The sequence below is a fragment of the Lissotriton vulgaris genome, chromosome 3_1 (genome assembly GCF_964263255.1).
Source record: "Lissotriton vulgaris chromosome 3_1, aLisVul1.2, whole genome shotgun sequence".
Taxonomy (NCBI): Eukaryota; Metazoa; Chordata; class Amphibia; order Caudata; family Salamandridae; genus Lissotriton; species Lissotriton vulgaris.
Genome location: NC_141689.1, coordinates 479734616 through 479752686, shown reverse-complemented (window position 1 = coordinate 479752686; position 18071 = coordinate 479734616). Strand labels below are relative to the sequence as shown.

The following is an 18071-nucleotide window of genomic DNA, read 5'->3' as shown; positions in this document are numbered from 1 at the left end:
TACTCTAAATTGCTCATCTGTCTGGCAAGGAATTATCTCACTGTGGAGAAACCTGCACAACAGCAGGTAGAATTGTCTGCAACTTGACTTTTACTACCTAATTTGCAGTACAAAAATTGGCTTTGTAGAAGGTACGTTCTGGTAGGGTTACAGTCTGGAAACCAATGCCATTGCAAAAAGTCTGGGGTAAGTGCGAGGTACAGTTCTGCTCTGGACTATTAGCGCCGGGAGGTCCAAAAGATAGGCCAATCATGAACCAGAGAAGGGACCCAGAGGTCTCCTTGGCCTTGGCCATTCTCAAGTATGGTCAATCAAAATAAATTCCATAAGCTCCACTAACAAGGAATACAAAGTACATGAGCAAGGATCTAGGTCCGACGTGCTCCAGAGATCTATTTCCTTCAACTATTGTTTTGTCATGTGTATTTGTAAAGTGCACTATCATCTGTGGGGGTATCCTGGCGATGAGGAGGTGTGTGTGCCTAGCTCTGCCTATGGTAGGCTGATTAATGAAAAGCCATGTTTTTAGCTTCTTGCAAGACTCAGGAAGGTAGGATGAAACTCAGATGTGGCTTGGGTGGTCTTCCATGCTTTAGGAGCGATGAAAGAGAACGCGTGTCCTCCTGATCTGGATTTGTATATGCATGGGAACTGTATGAGTGGGAGTCAGGCAGAGCAGAGGTGTCTGAATGGTTGGTGGAAGGTAATGCGACTGTTAATGTATGTTGGGTCCAAGTTGTGTTGTGCCTTCAATGTGTGTGAGGAGTCTGAGTTGAGTGTGTTTGTGTATCAGGAGACCGTGTCGTTCCCTGAGGTGTGGTGTGATGTGAGTTTTGTGTGGGAGGTTGTGGATGAGTCTTGCTGCCGAATTCAGGATGGTATGTAGTCTTCTCATGAGTTGCTTGTCGATCCCAGATTAGAGGGTTTTCCCACAGTCCAACTTGCTTGTGACTAGGACATGAGTGACAGTTTTTCTAGTGTTGCTTGGGAGCCATTTAAAGATCTTCCTCGGCATCTTCATGGTGTGGAAGCAGAATGGAGTGACAGTGTTGTTGATTATTCCAAGGTTCCTGGTTTGGGTTCTGGGTATGGGTGAGAGTCTGAGATTGACCGGCCACCATTTGCGGTCCCATGGCGAGTTGCACTTTGTGACGATCACTACTTCGGTCTTGTCTGTGTTGAGCTTGAGACAGCTGTCTTTTTTTATTTTTTATTTTTACAGAGTTTTATATAGCACAACCTTGACCCAAATCGGGCATCAGAGCGCTTTACATAGTACCAGTTGCATTACAAGAGGACATATTCATTTTTGTTAGGCCCAGGGAAATTAAGTGATTTGCCCAGCATCACAGGATATTCAGCGTCATTGCAGAGACTCAAACCCAATTCCCCAGATTCGAGGTCGACCACCCTAGCCGTTAGGCCAACTCCTCTCTCCTTTCATTCAGTTAGTGACTTAATAATGCAGGCGGTCAAATTGTTTCTTGTGTCAGGGTCTTGTCTGAGAAGGAGAGTATAAACTGTGTGTTGTCTGCATAGGAGAGGATGTCGATGTGTGTGCAGACGATGTTGGTCAGAGGAATCATGTATGCATTGAAGAGGGTGGGGCTCAGCTATGAACCTTGAGGCACTGCGCAGATGAGTTCACTGGCTTCTGAGTTGTAAGGAGGCTGACAGTATGTGTTCTATCTATTAAGAAGGAGCAGGTCCAGCAGAGAGTGGGTCCCTGTATGCCAAACTTGTAGAGAAGCCTGAAGAGGATAGGGTGTGAGAACTTGTCAAATGCTGCAGAGAGGTGCAGGGTAATGAGGCCTGCCATGTATCTTCAGTCAAGGACCATGCGGATGTCGACTGTGACGGTGATGAGTGCTATTTCTGTACTATGGTTGAGCCTAAATCTGAACTGTGAGGCGTCGAAGAGCTGGTGGTTGCTGAGGAGGCCAGTTAAGTATCAGTTGATTAGTTTCTCTAATAAATGGGTACTCACAAACTTTCTCTCGGGGGCCAAATTTACAGTGTGGTTTGTGTCCGAGGGCCGCACCGGTGGGGGCTGGGTTGGAGGGGGTGGGGCTAGAGCAACAAAAAAACTGTGACCATGAGGTTGAACACAGGTCCCTGCAGCGGACGCCTTCGTCCCAACATACACACAGCTCTCTCTCCCTGTCTCAACCTCTCTCTCCCTCCATCTCTCCCTATTTCTCCCTCTGTCTCACTCAGACTGTCGCACTCCCTCTCACTCTCTCTCCCTCTATCTCTCCCTGTCTCACTCAGACTGTCTCACTCCCTCTCACTCTCTCTCCCTCTTTCTCTCCCTGACTCCCTCTGTCTCACTCCCTCTCACTCTCTCTCCCTCTTTCTCTCCCTGTCTCACTCAGACTGTCTCACTCCCTCTCACTCGCTCTCCCTCTTGCTCTCCCTGACTTCGTCTGTCTCACTCCCTCTCACTCTCTCTCCCTCTTTCTCTCCCTGACTTCGTCTGTCTCACTCCCTCTCACTCTCTCTCCCTCTTTCTCTCCCTGACTTCGTCTGTCTCACTCCCTCTCACTCTCTCTCCCTCTTTCTCTCCCTGACTCCCTCTGTCTCACTCACTCTGACTGTCGCCCTCCTCACTCTGTCGCCCTCCTCACTCTGTCGCCCTCCTCACTCTGTCGCCCTCCTCACTCTGTCGCCCTCCTCACTCTGTCGCCCTCCTCACTCTGTCGCCCTCCTCACTCTGTCGCCCTCCTCACTCTGTCGCCCTCCTCACTCTGTCGCCCTCCTCCCTCTGTCACCCTCCCCCCTCACTCTTGTCACCTTCCTCCCTCCCTCCCTCTGTCTGTCACCCTCCTCCCTCCCTCTGTGTCACCCTCCTCCATCTGTCTGGCCCCCTCCTCCCTCCCTCTGTCTCCCTCCCTCTCCCTTTCTCCCTCTCTCTCCCTTTCTCTGCCACCCTCCCTCTCCCTATCTTTGTCTCCCTCCCTCTGTCTCCCTCCCTCTCCCTCTGTCTCCCTCCCTCTCCCTCTGTCTCCCTCCCTCTCCCTCTCTTTGTCTCCCTCCCTCCCTCTCCCTCTCTTTGTCTCCCTTCCTCTATCTCCCTCCTCCCTGTCTCCCTACTCCTTCTGCCTCCCTCCTCCCTCTGTCGCCCTCTGTCTGTCTCCATCTGTCTCTCTCCCTCTCCCTTTCTCTGTCTCCCTTTCCCTACCTACCTCGCTCTCCCTCTGTCTGCCTCCCTTTCCCTCCCTCCCTCTCCCTCCGTCTTCCTCCCTTTTGCTCCCTCCTTTCCTTCCCTCCCTCGCTCTCCCTCCCCCTCCCTTTCCCTGCCTCCCTCCCTCTCCCTCTGTCTGCCTCCCTTTCCCTCCCTTTCTTGCTCTCCCTCCCTTGCTCTCCCTACCCCTCCTTTTCCCTCCCACCCTGTCTCCCTCCCTCCACCTCCCTCCCTCTCTGTCTGCCTCCCTTTCCTTCCCTCCCCCTTGCCTCCCTTTCCCTCCCTCCCTCTCCTTCCCTCGCTCTCCCTCTGTCTGCCTCCCTTTCCCTCCCTCTCTCCCTTGCTCTCCCTCTGTCTGCCTCCCTTGCTCTTCCTCTGTCTGCCTCCCTTTCCCTCCCTACCTCGCTCTCCCTGCCTCCCTCACCCTCCCGCCCTGTCTCCCTCCCTCGCTCTCCCTCCCTCTCCCTCTGTCTGCCTCCCTTTCCCTCCCTCCCTCGCTCTCCCTGCCTCCCTCACCCTCCCGCCCGGTCTCCCTCGCTCTCCCTCCCTCTCCCTCTGTCTGCCTCCCTTTCCCTCCCTCCCTCTCTGTTTGCCTCCCTCCCTCCCTCCCTCGCTCTCCCTCTGTCTGCCTCCCTTTCCCTCCCTCCCTCTCCCTCCCTTTTCCCCCTCCCTCTCTCTCCCTCTGTCTGCCTCCCTTTCCCTCCCTCCCTTGCTCTCCCTCCCTTTCCTCCCTCCCTCGCTCTCCCTCCCTCTCCCTCCCTTTCACTCCCTCCCTCTGTCTCCCCCTTTACCGCCCTCCCTCGCTCTCCCTCTGTCTGCCTCCCTTTTCCTCCCTCCCTCCCTCTCCCTCAGTCTGTCTCCCTTTCCCTCCCTCCCTCTCCCTCCCTCGCCCTCCCTCCCCCTCCATTTCTCTTCCTCACTCTCCCTCTTTCTGCCTCCCTTTCCCTCCCTCCCTTTCCCTTTCCCTCCCTCTCTCGCTCTTCCTCTGTCTGCCTCCCTTTCCCTCCCTCCTTTCCCTCCCTCGCTCTCCCTCTGTCAGCCTCCCTTTCCCTCTCTATCTCCCTTGCTCTCCCTCCCTCCCTCTCCCTCCCTCCCCCTCTGTCTGCCTCCCTTTCTCTCCCTCCCTTTCCCTCCCTCGCTCTCCCTCTCTGTGTCTACCTCTCTTTCCCTCCCTCCCTCCCCCTCTCTCTGCCTCCCTTTCCCTCCCTCCCTCGCTCTCCCTCTCTCTCCCTCCCTTTCCCTCCCTCACTCGCTCTCCCTCCCTCTCCCTCCATTTCCCTCCCTCTCCCTCTGTCTGCCTCCCTTTCCCTCCCTGGCTCTCCCTCCTTTTCACTCCCTCACTCTCCCTCTGTCTCCCTCCCTTTCCCTTCCTCCCTCTGTCTACCTCACTCTACCTCTCTCTGACACCCTCTTCATCTCACATCTCACCCTGCCTGTGTGTGCCCGGGCTGAGACAGCTTCCGGGCACACACGCCCCTGCAGCTCCACTCTGACTATCACTGGAATGCCCGGGCCCCCACAGAGCAGCAGAGTCTCGGCACGCAGTGTTTGCAGACACGCTTTAATTTTTTTTCTTTTTTTAAACACGGATAAATTGTCTGCAAGGTCCGCGGGCCACCAGGGAAGGCTTGCCGAACCGCTGGCGGCCCACGGGCCGAACTATGAGTATCTGTGCTCTAATACCTTTGCTGGGTACGGTAGGAGGGAGAAAGGTCTGCAGTTAGAAAATGTGGCTGGATCAGTGGATGGTTTTCTGAGCAAGGGCATGACTATGGTATGTTTCCAAGTGTCCAGGAATGTGGCTGTTGTAGTAAATCCATGAAAGAAAGATTGATTCACTTAACACATATATTTAATAAAAACTATTGAATGCTGTTGGCGGTAAACAAGCCTTAATCCTTAACGCAGGTCAGTATTTAGTTGCAGTGAAAGCAAAAATCTGGGCCCTTAACCCCTTCCCTGCGGGGTGTTTTCCCCCCGCTATGCAGTTTCTGTAAAACAAATATGAATTCAGACTACTCTTTTCTCAACACTATAAGCAATGCTATGAAGCTGGATTACTTGGATAGTTCCCCTAGTGCAAATAAGAAGGTAGTATTACCACCATAAGGTCAAAAAGTTTGCAAAAAACACAACAGCACATTATAGAGTGAATAGACTCTAAGAAAGGACTTTATAGAAAATACATTTCCTGCCTCCTTTTTTATATACAAATCATAGATCTTTATGACGACGACACCGGAGCAGGACAGAAAATACACAGAAATTGTCATCGTAGCAGAAACGTAGTTTAAACCAGTTTATTCTTATTTTTCTCTCCCCAAACATGTTACCAAAAGGATAATCTTCTTGCACTGAATTCTGAAAGACAATTAATATTTTTCAGAAACAATTAACCCATTTACTGTATTTGTTTATGGCACAAAACGCAAGTGTGGCAATTGGGCGTCGAACAACGTAGAGAAGAATTCTTAATATCCAATTGAAAATGCTCAATGTCTTTCCAATAGTCTTTCCTCTGACCCCCTCAGATCAGAGGCAATCGTTTTCCAATTGCTCTCACTAAATTGTATATGAGGGAATTACCACCATACAATATGACACTCCCTTGAAGTAAATAGATATTGGGGCTGGAAATGTGTGCAAGTCCTCTCTGGATTAGGGTTTATATTGTTAAACATAAGTAACATTTGATAAATTCCTACATTTTTTCGAATTAAGCCTCATTATGCTTGAAAGATAAAACACAAAAGTCTTGACATCAAAACATTAAGATGCAACACATTTATAATTTAGCACCCTCACCTTTACTGATATAAATATAAGAGAACAATAGGATGTATGTCAAGGTGTTCATTGACATCCATATGTATTTTTAGTTTTTGAAACTGCGTGATAGCCTGGTCATCAAGAGCAAAGCTCGGTAAGACAATTCCTCTTTTCAGATCAGCCTCTGACCAGTGTGAAGAGGCACATCCCACCACCTTGCAGGACAGAAGACACCAAGAGAGCGTTTACTCTGTTAGTCAAACACTGGCACCCAGAAAATGTTCACAACGTGCATCTCAGCAGGTCAATGCTCGCTACACTCTTTTATCCCATCATGTCACATCTAAATGGAGAAGGAAAATAGCCAACGCCACAAACTCATTTTTCAAAGTTTGTCAGGAACAATAGACTGAAAGCAATGATCTTTCCAAGCAGCATGGTTCATACCTCCTGTACCAACTTTTCCAGCTTCTGCTGCAATTCAAGGAAATATCGTGACGTGATGAGTCCCTGGTGGGATTTATCCAACGAATCTCGCGCCAGTTCAATGATCTGATGATGGGTAAAACCGAGGACTCCATCTGCCAGGGGAAGAACGTTGTCAGGAGAGTAGTTTGTGATAATCTCCTGAAGCCGCTCTTCCATCTGAGCTGTAGCCTATTCAACAAGGACAAAAAGAATGAATGTACACATATGTTCTCTGGATGGTTGGTACATAATAACACACACGTTTCTTTATGTTTCAATGCATAAATATTGATTAAATTCAAAATATGTTATCTGGGACACTGTATTAGTAGTGTATGGGTAACAGATACTTGACCAGACTTTTTTCATGAAACTTTACTTCACTGATTTGTCAAATGAAAGCCTATAATTGCCAACAAAATTTCCAGACATGGAGTCAAATAATCCTATTTTTTGTTACTGCGAAAATAAGATTTAGTGTTCCAAAATTCAATTTTTTTAAATTTGGTTTGTAAACCTGGTATATTTGAAATTGCTAATTTAAATTAGGTCCTATATTTTTTCCTGAAGCAATTTACTTTTCTTCAATGATGTGTAATCTGGTGGGTATAGAAAGCGCATTTGTCTTCAGAAGGTCTGAGTTGCTAATATGTGGTCACATCACACACCTTTGCGTAACACATGCAAGGCATCTGAGCGCTGCTCAGATTTTTTCAACGTGAAGCACTACAAATATAGGTAGCATGCATGTTTATTCTCTTAATATGATGGAATGAGAATCCAAACATGCCGTTGTTTCTGTCGATATTTTTGGTGACTTCTTCACTTTCATTCCAGCAATCAGAAAGTCAAGTTTATAAAGAATTTTCTAATGGCAAACTGGGATAGAGTCTAACCCACAACATTTTAAAAGTCTATTATGTTTAAAATGTAAAAATAATTAAATGAAAAATGCTTCTTTAGAGACCCATTCTGCAAACCTTATGGGATTGCTATAAAAAAATTGCTATTTTTATTTTAAAGCTTCACTTAGAGTGGTCTCTGCCAGTACCCAAAGTCAGAGCTCCCACCCCTGCCATTGTGGGGTTCCTACCAGGGGTACAGCTATGAACAGTGCAGCAGGAGCAATGATGTTGGGGGTCCCTCTGCACACAAATTGCAGCTTTATTTTGCTACCCATTTGGGGATTGGAGCTTTTACCTTCCCTGGTTTAGGGGCATGACACCCTTGACACACCACAGGTTCTTTAAGTACACAACACTTAGTTGGGGCCGGGAACTTGTCAAATCTCGTTTCCCTATTTGCGTCGCTTTCTTTAAAATGTACTGTCGGCCTTTAATGTAGCAGCCACCGTCCCAGTTCTTTAACTTCACTTTATGTACCTGCTGTCATTTTCGTTCCCCAAGTAATAGCTACTGTTCCACTGAATCCATAATTCTGTTCTTTTGTGCTAAGTAGACATCTTGCAATATCGAAGCCCATCTGAATCTTAAACTATTTGCCAGTGCTTTAATATATTGCTTATATTATAATAAAAGTGTAGCGAGATCGCTTTTTGAGGGCGCAATGCGCTAATGTACAATAAATATCGATATGTAATGGATGAAATACATCACTCCCGAATGCCACCGTTACAACAGCGTCTTTTGAATGTAAATAGAATGCAAATCTTTAAAAGGGCAGTGTCAAAATGTAAAATCAAACGCCTAACGAGATTCTCTTTTAAAATATAGCAGAAATAAAGCTAACCATTTATAAATATCTGTATTTCGACATTTGGCAGGTACATTTGGGGTTTTAAATTACTTTTCCAGCAATGCATTTGTTCCCATTACATTATTTATGTATTCTTCCTATACGCTTTTTCCACCAAATAATTCTGACACTTTATTGCACCGCCCAGTGGATTACTCTAAGAGCCCTTTGCTACATATACTAACAGGTTTTTGTAAAGCCAGCCGGTGTAACATTCGTATGGCATGCTTATCGGGCATGTGTAAACCTTTTGGCTGTACCGCTGCTTGTTTGTCCTGAAGCATTAACGCACTTCCACAAGATAAAGGCATGGATAGAAAAAACGCTCTTCTATTGAGAACCTTGACAGACATATAAGCCATCCTTATGCTCATTGAAAAGAAGGAAGGAAACAGAAAAGTACAACCAAGAAGGCTGAACTAGGTCACCAAGAAGGTTGTAGGTAAAATGAAGCGACATACACCGCATAGAAGGCCATATGAACACATATGCAAAACACACGCAAATATATACCTGAAGTAAAAGACATCTACAAGAGATCCTTTCGAGAGATAGGTATAAACATGCAGAAACATATACAACCAAGATAAACGTATATAAGGATAAATATGCAAATAAAAAATATAGATGTTCCCGTAGAGACACAAGTCATACAGGGTACAGCAAAAGTATAGCCACTCCTCCAAAGGTAACCCACCTTCCTCTGCTAGTGAGTGGGAGGATGAGAAGGACACTCCAAGAACAGAGGTGGAGGAAAAAAGACAAGCTGGAAAACAGCAACACAATGCCACATAAATGTAGGAAGTGGAAGGCATAGCCCACTACAGGAAACAAGGGCAACAATCCAAAAACCAACGCCACTGACTGAGAAGGGATGTCAGCATGCGGTAACAGGTTAAACAAAGAATAAGCAGCAAGTGGAAAGTGCACCATGAAGAAGAAATAGAAGAAGACTGCCAGGGTGCAACAAGGGGCTGGCAGAAACTAAGGGCTGCACAGTTGGTTTTGACAATAACATATTGTCCAACCCATAGAAGCACGAGAAACAGGTAAGAAACCTGACTACTCTCCACAGTAAACTGCCCGAAGAAAAAGTAATGAATACCCGATCAAAAAAGGGGTGTAAAGGGAACCTCTCCCATAGAAAAACACCACCACAAAAGGCGGGAGTGACATACAGAGCTGTGAGGGAAAGAACATTATCTCCACCTAGGAGGAAGGAGGAAAGATACAAGAAAGAAAGGGACACCTTGTCTCCTGTGAAATAAGGATAGCAAGACATGATCCAACCTATCAAGGGAACTGGTGTCCCAAGGGAACAGAACTGAAAAGAAAAGCAGACACAACAGCTACCTTACGGGTGCGATGGCAGATATGTATAAAAACAAAACCCGCAGGAAGCAACAACAGAGGTTGTAAACCAATTAGGCAGGTAAGAACACCCGAAGGGCAAAACCAGGTCCAAGAATACCGAACTGCTGAAGCTAAACAGCATCAAAAGCACAAAACAGTAGAAAAAAGGGCTTACACAGGAAAGCAGTACCAAGGCGCAATGTGAACTAATACGCCAAAAAGATGCTGATACCATAAGGGCATTCGGGAAAATAAATACTCCATAAGGGGGAGGTGGATTTGTGGAAACCAGGCAAGATCCAGTAGGAACACAAAGATGAGTAGGAGAAAGTCTGTGTCCCACAGAGTAAAATAGAATAAAGAGAAGGTCCAGACCGAAGGTCACAGACCGGAACAAAAGTTACCCATGCCGAAGAGTTTGCTGCCCATCAATAAATCAATCAGTATTTGTAGTGCACGCTATTCATCCTGAGGGGTATCCAGACCCAGCATGGGGTGGGGCTCTTCGGACATCCAGGACTTGAGGCCACTACTGAATTCGATGAGGGAGGATGAGGTTCGGAGGTGGAATGGGTGGTCGTTTCATGCCTTGGGAGCGAGGTGCGAGAAGAAGCGTCCTCCAGCTCAAGTACGATGGATGAAGGGGATGGTGGCAAGGGCCAGGGAGGCAGACCACAGGTGTCTGGTGGGCTGGTGGAAGGTCAGGCATTTGTTCAGGTATCATATCCTACGTTGTGGAGGGCTTTGTAGGCGTGTGTGAGCAGCTTGAAGGGGCATCTCTCCTTGACAGGGAGCCAGTGCACGCTACAGAGGTAGGGGGTGATGTGGGATCATCTGGGCAGGTCCAGGGTGATGTTTGCTGCGGCGCTCAGGATTGTTTGGAAGCGCTTGAGGAGGAGGGTGGTGGTTCCTGCGTAGAAGATGTTCCCGTAGTCAAGTTGACTGGCGATGTGGGCTTTTGAGACAGTTCTTCTGGTGCCAGTTGGGATCCAGCTGAAGACTTTACAGAGTATCCTAAGGGTGTTTAAGCAGGTGGAGGCAACAAAGGTGACCGGTTGTCTCATGGAGAGCTCGCTGTCGAGGGTGATACTGAGGCTGCAGGTGTGGGTGGGTGCTGGTCCGAGGGTCACCAGGAGTCGTCCCATGGTGAGGGGGGTCTTCCAAAGAGGAGAACTTCGGTTTTGTCGGTATTGAGGCAGTTGGCTCTCATCCAGTTGGCAAAGTCGGTCATGGTGTTATTGACGTTCGCTCCAGTGGTGTCTGTGTCTTTGGTGAGGGAGAGTATGAGCTGGAAGTCGCCAACATAGGCGATGATGTTGAGACTGTGGATGCGAGCGATGGGTACCAGCGTGAACAGTGTGAGGAGCCTTGGGGTATGCTGCAGATGATGCTCTTGGGGTCGGAGCAGTATGGCGGGAGGTGGATTCTCTGAGTGCGCCTGATAAGAAAAGAGCATAGAAGCTTGAGAGGTAGCTGTAGATGTCGATATGGTAACGTCTTTGGATGAGGAGTTGGAGGGAGACTGTGTCAAAGGCAGCTGACAGGTCAAAGGGGATTAGGGCTACTGACTCGCAGTGGTCAAGGATGGCTCTGACATCATCCATGATGGCTATGAGGGCATTTTCTGTGCTGTGGTTCAAGTGGAAACAGGATTGGGAGGGGTCTAGCAGGTGATTGGATTCCAAGAGATCTGTGAGTAGATGTCTGATGGATTTCTCCTGTACCTGGGAAGCGGAGGAACGAGATGGGGCAGTAGTTCTTGATTTTGGATGGGTCCGCTGTGGGTTTCTTCATAAGTGGTTTGACTTCGGGGTGCTTCTAGGTTTCCGGGAAGGTGGCGGATCTGAATGCTGAGTTGATGATGCTGGTAATCAGGGATCCAATTTATTTGTGTCTGGGGTATAAGGCGTGGTGTGGTAAGAGGTCGGTTTGGGCTTAGAAATTTTTTGAAGAAAAGACGGAAGTTGTGGTTTCGGTGCGGAGAGGAGTCCAGTCAATCAGGAAGTAGGGCGGGAGGATGGTGGGAGAAGTGGAGAGGTCCAGATGTGGCAGGTCCATCTGGGGTTCGAAGTTCTTGTAGATGTTGTCAATGTTGGTGTGAAAGAAGCCTGCGAGTGAGTTGCAGAAGGGCTGGATGGTGTTTTTGATGGATCAATGATGAAGGGCAGGACCGACCCATAGAATTTATCTGTAGATGGCTACAACTCATCAAAAAGCAATTGAAGGTCATTGAAAGTGAGTCTTCTGCAATGTTGCTTTCTTTAAGAAAAGACCATACTTTCCCCCCCATATTTTAACCTTCAAAGGGGTACTCGCCAGGGTTGCGCTCTTTCCCCATTACTTTTTTTGTTATGCTTAGAACCTTTTCTGGAGCGTATTAGAAGTAATCCTCTGTTAACTGGTTTTAAAATGAAATCCCATCAAATTAAATTATCTGCCTACGCTGATAATGTCCTTATTTATATGTCTAATCCTGAGTCTTCCTTGCCCCCTTTCTACAAGAGATTTCTGCTTTCTCTAATGTTTCAGGCTATAAATTAAATTACTCCAAGACCGAGATTCTTCCCTTAAACCCTTCATGCTACAAACATATGTTTGACTCTACCAACTTTGCTTGGTGTCCTCAGAAAATTAAATATCTTGGTACTTGGTTCTCCTCTAACATCCGTGATACATTACCCCGTAATTTCACTGCCTTAAAACTTAAAATTACAAGTTTGTTAACTCTTTGGTCTCCTTTATTTTTATCATGATGGGGCAGACTTGATATAATTAAAATGATTGTTCCTCAGATATTGTTTTTACTATCGATGTTGCCATTTAAAATTCCTAAATATTATTTTACTCAGATTAATTCGTTATGCATTAAATTTCTTTGGAATAATAAACATGCACGTATTGCTATATCCAAACTAATTTTTCCCAAATGCGAGGGGGGTGTAAGATTTCCTGGTTTACAATTGTATCACACTGCTTTTCGACTTTGTCAATCTTATGCTTTATCTAAAGACTATCAAGATTTACCTAAATGTTCATGGATTAAAGTTGAATGTTCATTACTAAATGACTTTTCTTTACAAGATATTGCATACATGACTAACTGTACTTTTATTTCTAAATATCCAATTCTGAAAAATTCTCAATACCTGTTGCATAATCTTTTCTTTAAAACATTTGACAAATATCAATCCTTTTTGGCCTCCTCATTATGGTTTAATAAATACATTACATTTTGACACAAATCTTTCTACTACAAACAATGGAAAGAAAAGGGTATTTTTTATGTCCATCAAATGATTGTTAATAATACGGTCCTAACCTTCAATCAACTACAAGAGTCCTTTTATCTACCAGATTCCTGTATCCAACAATATAACACTTTAACTCCCATATTACACGAATGCATACAGAGTTCTCTACTTCCTTCATACCCAATACCCCCTTACAGCAAATTCCTTCTGATACTATACCTAGTGCTTCCTTTATATACAAAATCTTATCTACGCCGATCAATGAATGCAGCAAATCAAGTGTGAAACTTGAATGGGAACAAGATTTATCGCAGACATTATCTGTTTCTCAGTGGGATACGTTTTGGCAATAACTTTTCAAGGCATCCAAAGCTGCAAATATCACACAATCCCTATATTTTATTTGTAATAGAGTGCTTATTATTCCCCTTCTGTTACACAAGTTCAATCCCTCTGTCTCATCATCTTGTTGGTCATGTCTTTAATGATGAAGGTTCTTTACTGCACTTATTGTTTTATTGTCCGAAGGTACATGTTTTTTGGAGAGCTATATGGTCAAAATGTATCTTGATTTTTTCCTGTCAGGTTCCATTTAATGTGCACAATGTTTTTCTAGGTACCTTGTCACCAGATTTTGATCAAATTACTTCTAAATATATTTTATTTGACCTATTTCTTGCTCGGGCGTTTAAAGTTATATTAACTTGTTGGCAAGACAGCTCCAAATTATCTTTCTTATTTTGGTGGGATTTAATTTGTGATGAACATAGAATTGCTTCTGTTCCTCAGTCTTCAACTCATATACAGATTAAATCTGATTTATTGTGGTTACCTTTCACTACTTTTCTATCATCATCATCTTAATCCTTACAGCTTTTTTTTATATCTCATATTTCTTCCCTTTCTTTCTTTTTCCTTTTTCTTCTTCTTCTCTCTCTCTATTTTTCTTTTTGTGTTCTTTTTTCTCTTCTTTTTCTTTAAAAACTACTATTCTTTTATATTCATTTTCATATACACACAGGTTATATCTTTTTTATAGAAGCAAACTAGGTTGTATATATTTTTCTTATGTATTCCTGTTATATCATAGGTACTGTTAGGGGAATTTAATATAAGAGTTATAAAATATTGTACCTTCCTTAACTTAGATGTTGTCCAACTTTACGATTGTTCCTTACCCATACTTGTATACTTGTTTCTATACCAAAGTTGATGACTGTATTTGTTTATACCTGTGTTCTTTATCTTCAATAAAAATTATTTAACAAAAAAAAAAAGAAAAGACCATACTCGCATGGGACTAATTTCAAAGTGAAAATTGACCTACACTGTCCAGGTGGATAATGCAGGTATGAGGGGAGAATCTCGACTGTTTAGGAGGTCTATCTTAGGAGAACAAACATTTTGTGTTAAAGAATCTGGTCTGACCAATCCAAGGCAGATAGTATATCAAATGATTTTTGACTTACTGATGAGAATTTCCAAGTGTATGACTAGCTTTTACTTCAGCTGAAGGGAGTCCTTGCGAAAAAGAACATTATCTATGCTGTCTTCTCACCTCTTTAAATACGTTTTTGCTGGCATTTTCACTTTGTGCATTATAACCCTACTTTTCAGTGCAACAGTGTGCACTCCCAATATGCATTGATCTAAAATCGGCACCACTCATTTGGCTTACTTAATTTCACAAAAGGCCATGGTAAAAGGGCAGAGTGCATTGGTACTTTAATGTCCCATGTAGGCTACAGTGTAAATTTACATCAACAACATATAATCGCTGAGTAAGGTGCTATGCCATGTAGAAAAAAAAATGTCATACACTAGGTAAGTCATCCCTTGGTGTGCAATGCAGCCTGCAAATTTGGGTGCTTAATGTGGCATGCTCAATATTAAAGAAAAATACATTTCCATCAGTGAACCACTACAAAATGTAGTTTTCATCATGTGTTATTTTTTGTCAAGAGGGTTGTTTGGGAATAAAAGTCTATTTTTCCACAAATGGCTAGGAAAATACAAAAAATATGGAAAACTGGCCATAATAAACCAGTTCTGCTGGTTTCCCATCCTCCGGCGGCATTACATTCCTGAGTTTTCTCAGGAAATAACAGTCTTTCGAAGGGCTGAAGGCAAAATCACGAAACTCTTATCTGTGATAGGCCATTTGGGACTGGACAGAAATAGATAATATCAAAAAGTGCAGAGGCCTATCTTGTGGCATGCAGATGTTAGAGTGTGTCTGATGTGAAGAACCATCACATCAAGGCATTTGCCTCTGCTCCCAGTAGGAAGAGGGAGATCTTTATTTCTGTAGCACTGGACCTGTAGGAGAAAGGGAGCTCTTGAAAGGCTAGACTTACCCGTGCCATTTTGAACAAAGGTTTTCTGACAGTTTGCAGTCAAGCCAGAATTGACTTTCTTGTGGTATGAAAACAGCATGGATCTGGCCTAGGAAACGGACCAATCACACGCTACTGCACTGAATAAAAATGCCATCTCACCACCAAACAGCTGGTCAGAACACTCTCATACCTGTAGAAATAACTGGAAGCAGGAAATAGCCCGACTGACTTGCCAGTGAAAAAGACAGTTGTGTCTCCTGATCTCCACCCGAAGCCAGGGACTGGAAGTGCTTTCTGAATGTTGTTTGGCTAATTTTGCGGCTCAGTCTATAGCCCGAGACAAGAAAAGGATTATACCAGGGACCATGTGAAATCCACATGGTCCTTGGTTTGAACTGTTGCTACCAGGGCACTCAGCTCAGCCACACAAATGGAGAACCACTTTTTATCAGGACAAATGTGGCAACACTGGGTGGTAGGAATTTTGTGGACCCCTGCAGATTACAGAATTTCGCTCACAGAAATTTGTAATTTTAGTCAAAGTGTGAGTTTTCACTTTGTGCTGGGTAAGAAAACGTAGTGGAATTCACACATGTTGCAACACACTGTACTCCCCTGTGTGTCCAGGTTTCAGAAATGTCTGGATTTAGTAGGATTTCTTGCTTGTCAGCTGACCCAAAGACCAAAGAATGAAACCATTCAGCATGGCAAGATAGAGGAATTTGGATTCACACCTACTATGTCAGCCTACATGTCAAAACTATGCCCAAAACAACCACAAATGATGTGTTGCTTGCCATTGTGATGTGGATGCCTTTGGCCCCAGGCAGGTAGAAAGATTACTGGGGCTTAAGGGTATGGGATAACCCAATGCCTAGACGGCCCATCTACACCCAATATTTATTTTCTAAAAAACAAATATATAACTCTGATGTCTAGAAGGCGTTCTGCCCATTGAGGGCAAATTTGTGGTAAAAACCTTCAGTCAGCCCCCTGCAGTGGCAGAAAGAGTTTTGGGCCATTCTAAGGCAGGGGCAAAGCCCGAATCCATAGTGTACAGTGGGCGTTAAATCCCCCCATGGGGTCAGATTGGGGCAAATCCACTAAGGGGCAGAAAGAGATGAGTTGGCCTAACGGCTAGGGCGGTCGACCTCGAATCTGGGGAACCAGGTTTGAGTCTCTGCAATGACGCTGAACATCCTGTGATTCTGTGCATAGGAACAGAGGTCCCAGTAAAAAGATTAACGCACATAAAGGAATTGGGTTTTATATACAATTTAGAAAAGGAATGGAAAAACAGTGATATGCTTCATGTACAGTGTTGTTTAATCACACTGAAAAGACAGTGGTCCATAACATTTGCTCAACACATTTTAAAGTAGTGCCCCAGGAGAACAAGGGAAGAGGGGGGAGGGTATAGCGATTGAAGTGAGCCCATCAGGGCTTTGTTCCCAACCTGCCCCTCAATGGGGCAGAAAGGCTGTATTGACAGTGGTGTTGTGGTAATGTCCCTTGCTCATGGTGTGGCTGTCTCTCCACCCCAAAAACAGATATCCCTGATGTCTAGTGCACTTTCTACCCCCAAGGGGAACATTAGGTGTAAACCCTTTGATTTGACCCCCAGGTGAGGCAAGTACTGCAAAAACAACAAAGCGATAAAAGGAATGTTTGAATTATTCTCAGCCACTGGTGATTGCTCTGGGCCACATTCCAGACCATAGTTTTTCCCCCACCATGCAAATCAGTCTTGGCCCTGCAGCAACAGGAACAGTCCAGATCAGACTCCCAGGCCAGGTTCTCTCCAGATTGGAACACAAGCAAGTCAGAGTGGTTTAGTCCTACTCAGTTGAGGTACAGCTCGAGTTCTACAGCACAGTACCATGGCTGGGCATACTCGCCCCACTTAGGGATTCTACTCCTGTGCGTGCTCATGTTACAGCAAAACAAAACAAAACAAAAAAATCAAACTCAAGATGTGAGGGAGGCTTTTCCCTCGTGCCCTGACTTTGTTATTTTGAAAGAAGATGCTTCTGGTGTTTTCATCAGAAGCATCTTCTCATCGTGTGTGGGGCATCGACAGGTTCACTATGGGAAACGGTCGAAACAATGCATGCTCAGCCATGCATATCGCAGGTGCAATCACGCTTAACTTAACCACGCATATGCCTTACCCACACATATGCATGGTTGAGGCAGTGCGCAGTCTAGCTGCTGGAATGGGCAGGTCCAGGATGAGGAAGGATCGGGAGAGGACGCGGTGAGGTAAGTAGAGCTGGGGCAGGGTTTTGGAGTAGTGGGAGTAGTTTATAAGGGTTGTGAGCAGTTTTTCAGGCCTGGGAGGTCGAGTTATTTTCAGGCCTGAGGGGGAAGGGGTCAGGAAGGTTTTTAGGGCTGGGGTAGTTTTTAGGGCTTAGGGGAGTGCAGGGTAGTCAAGGGGGCAGGGACGTTTTTAAGGCTCAGGGGAGGGGGTTGGTTTTCAGGAGGGAGGGGGCAGGTTTAGGTGTTAGGCCAGGAGCTGGATGGCTGGGATCGGGTAGAATTCTGGCCTCGGGGTGTTTCAGGGCTCAGAGTGGGGGCCAGGGGGCAGAGTGGGGGGCAGGGGTCGGGGAGTTACACTTACCTGATAAGTCCTAACCGCACATAGGTCTTTACCATGCATGTCTTAACGATGCATATTTCGTTGTAAAGGCATGTGTGATAAAGGCATTTGCATGGTTAAGACTTGCGTGGTTAAGATTGCATGGAGCCAGCATGCGTGGTAATCATGTGCGTGGTTCCATCACACAACCGTTCCCCACAGCTGCACTGTAAAGTTAGTGTGGCTATCGGTAAAAGCATGGACAGCGGCTAAAACTACTCTTTGTTTAAGGATACAATTGAAAGATCTGCTTACATTTTAGTGGACTGCGCTTACCATTTTATACATTTTTATATTTTATATACTTTGAGTTG

The 18071-nt window shown here is 45.2% G+C and overlaps 1 protein-coding gene and 1 long non-coding RNA gene across 8 annotated transcripts in view; both read right to left on the bottom strand.

Moving 5' to 3' along the window:
* Positions 1-18071, bottom strand: part of MAST4 (microtubule associated serine/threonine kinase family member 4) — a 1854902-nt gene that overhangs the window by 249107 nt on the left and 1587724 nt on the right. For all 7 annotated transcript variants that reach the window (XM_086960700.1, XM_086960701.1, XM_086960706.1 and 4 more), the window contains one exon: positions 6401-6610. In XM_086960700.1, coding sequence (XP_086816826.1) covers positions 6401-6610 — 210 coding nt within the window. The remainder of the gene's footprint in view (positions 1-6400; positions 6611-18071) is intronic.
* Positions 13722-17323, bottom strand: LOC147726648 (uncharacterized). Its single transcript, XR_015309283.1, has 2 exons — positions 15138-17323; positions 13722-14920 (listed from the first exon to the last, which is right to left on the bottom strand). It is a non-coding gene; the product is annotated as an uncharacterized LOC147726648 (long non-coding RNA).